We start from the raw sequence: 3,154 nt of genomic DNA, 5'->3' as shown, positions 1-3,154 counted from the left end.
GGACGTCCCACGGCTTGTCCTAACCTTCACGAGTTCCTAAGAAATTAAATCCAGAAAGTCTCTCGTCTCCTTGTTCGTCCACTTCCATCTGTCTTTGTTGACACCCGCCATGTGTGCAGACGGAGCGGTTCATTCATTTTTTTATTCGGCAAATAACGTTTCCATCAGCGTTTACCGCATCAACCTAATATCGATCAAGAGAAAATCCGATGAGACTTTCTTTTTTTTTCCTTTGAGTCAATATTTATGACTTATTTATTTTATTTAGCTGTTTCCATAAAGCATTTTTCATTTGATATCACTTAATTTGAATTAAAACTGGTGGATTGAAACATAGCTTGTGATTCTGTGCAGCATTGCAGAGTTGTTGTGGTTCATTTATGCTTCTGTAACAATTTTTAGCCAACAAAACCTTTATAATGTAAGTTCCATGTTGTAACCATTGCAACCAACCCAGCTAAAGTTTATCTATGTAGACTTGTTTTGACCAAATTGGTCTATTCCATCCAATAAAACAGCAGGAAGAGAATAAAGATGTTTAACTTTATTGAGAGGAAAAGTGAATTTAGTCAGAATGTTCTGAGAACAAAAGTGATTATGGTTTTTAATGTAGCCGACACAGGACATAAAGACAATATAAATCTTTGGGAAGTTCTACGTAGAGTTTGTGCTGTCAGAAAGTGGAATACGACTGGCCTTTGACATCAAGATGTTGCGTTGACAACAGAAGACAGGTCCTTAGTGAGCTCATCAGATTCCATCAAAGCTGTTGTGTTTTGAAAGTAACTTTGTTCCACATTTAACCGTCAGATGTGAAATAAGACAAAACTAACCCACTGGAGATTTGTCTGTGTTTGTGCTAAAACACTTCATTGAAGTCCTGACTTCTGTAACTTGTAAGAACCTTCTTAGTCCTCAGTGAAGCCGAATGCCTCCTCCATCCTCCTCTCCCCTCCTCCTTTCCCTCCTCCTCCTCCTGTGTCCTGAGGTGTGGAGCTATGAGGCTCCTGAGGATAAGCAGGATGTGTTTGCTAGAAAAGCATGCCCTGCCTTCCTGACGTTCACCAACGCTGCCTACCTGTCCGGAGTCACTGTGGAGCTGCCATGCAACTGCAAACCACAACAGGTCAGTGTTGATCTAGTCTATATTGTTACTTTCTTTGTGTTGGCATTCTAACCTCCGGTGGATTTCTGAGGACTATGGTTACCTGGTCCTCAGATCTCTGCAGGGTAAATCCAGACAGTTAGCTAGACTATCTGTTCAATCTGAGGACTATGGTTACCTGGTCCTCAGATCTCTGCAGGGTAAATCCAGACAGCTAGCTAGACTATCTGTCCAATCTGAGGACTATGGTTACCTGGTCCTCAGATCTCTGCAGGGTAAATCCAGACAGCTAGCTAGACTATCTGTCCAATCTGCAGGACTATGGTTACCTGGTCTTCAGATCTCTGCAGGATAAATCCAGACAGCTAGCTAGACTAGTCTGTCTATCTGAGCTTTCTCTTGCAAAGTACACATGTTCCACCAAAAGAAGTTCTTTCCTGAAGTTATTTTACAGAGGCAATGTTATTGTGTCCATCGCTTAGCAACGCCATGTTTACATTCAATGAACAACTAAACAATTTTGATAACATTTGTTTTTGAGACTATTTATTTCTGTGTTATATTTCTTTAATCTGCAACTCTGCCTTTGCATCTTTCAGCGACCTCTGATCCAGGGCCAAAACCTCTCTTTTTGAAAGCACATTTAATCATTTCAACCTGATCTCACAGAATTCTGTGAAATGAACACGGCCCCTCAACTCCAAATCTGTGGCATTTTCAGGGAAACAACAAAAAGTCTGCGATAGGCACACGGAAGAATTCCTGGAAATACATACGGCCCATTAAGTTATGGAAAAGGTCATGGGTGGGTTACGGGAAGAGCAGTACGGGTGGGTTTAGGAAAAGTAGAACGTGATTTTAGGACATGATCCCCAGTCTGCCGGATGAAGGTCCTGGGTTTGACCCATCCACCATCCCAACCAACCTCCTTAGGTGGATTTTTGGGCTTTCATACTACTTGCTACCATAGTCGCTCCTAATGCCACATCATCTACTCATTGACTTTACAATGCCATTGTTTTTCATGGAGGCCACATGGATTTTTCACACATTCTGTGCCACCACAACGTAATGCGATGTTAACAGTTTGTGGTCATTTCATGGAATTCTGTGAGACCAGGCTCATAAATGCCATGTCAAATATATAATATTGGACTGGACAGAGTATCAGAATATGGACAGAATGTCTGTTTAAATATTAGTATAAATTAATTTGTAATGTATTCAGTTAATTTAACTTCAAACTAAAGTGTAACTTTTACATTCCAGCTGAATCTTATTTTAACAGATCACTTACTTCTAACACTACCTTTAGAATCACCCTAGTCATCCTTTCATAATAATAATTAGACATGAAAATGTTAATGTACAGTACATACTGTATGGAAAACTATAGATTTCTTTTATTTGCATTTCTGGGGCAATCGCTCAGAAGAAGAACCACAGAAAGACCAAAAGCTGCGTAAGACCCAATGTGGCTGCATATGGCTTATAGCAGCAAACAGCGTCCAAACATGGACAAAGTTATGTTAGTACACTTAAAAACAGTCCAGTTTTTCACCGCAACACTAATATAATGGCATTTTAACAGAAGACACAAAGAGAGGATGTGTGACAATGAGGCAGGAGCAGGTACGCACAGGTTCATTGAGCAAAAGTCCAAAGGAAACAACAAAGTGAGTAGAGGAACGGGCAATGTTCAGGAATAATCAAAGTCCAGAAAGTCCAAAAGCAAACAGGTCCGCAAGCAGGTCTGTGGGGGAGGCAGAGCAAAAACAGGAAGACTGGGGCAGGGAAAAAGTCGCAGGGATGATCAGGAGCAAAAGTTACGGGAAGGCACGTCGATTGGACAAGACGACAAGACAGAAGGATCCGACAAGGGGAGCACAGACATTAAAACCACAAGGTAACGAGGTAACGAGAGGCAGGTGACAAGAGGGCAGGAAAGCAGGTGGAAAACATCAGGTAATCACAAGAGCGGGAAAACACAAAGTAAAATCAAAAACTGGACAAGACAGAAACCCAACTTCAAAATAAAACAGGAAACAG

General features: G+C 41.2%; 1 protein-coding gene across 1 annotated transcript in view; it reads left to right on the top strand.

Moving 5' to 3' along the window:
• Positions 1-623: 623 nt before the first annotated feature.
• The window catches only part of LOC116693082 (Ig-like V-type domain-containing protein FAM187A), a 7,667-nt gene continuing 5,136 nt past the window's right edge, over positions 624-3,154 (top strand). Inside the window, exon 1 of the mRNA XM_032521776.1 lies at positions 624-1,126. Coding sequence (XP_032377667.1) covers positions 929-1,126 — 198 coding nt within the window. The 5' untranslated portion in view covers positions 624-928. The remainder of the gene's footprint in view (positions 1,127-3,154) is intronic.

Source organism: Etheostoma spectabile, chromosome 7, assembly GCF_008692095.1.
Source record: "Etheostoma spectabile isolate EspeVRDwgs_2016 chromosome 7, UIUC_Espe_1.0, whole genome shotgun sequence".
Classification (NCBI taxonomy): Eukaryota; Metazoa; Chordata; class Actinopteri; order Perciformes; family Percidae; genus Etheostoma; species Etheostoma spectabile.
This window is presented reverse-complemented; position numbering and strand designations above follow the sequence as displayed.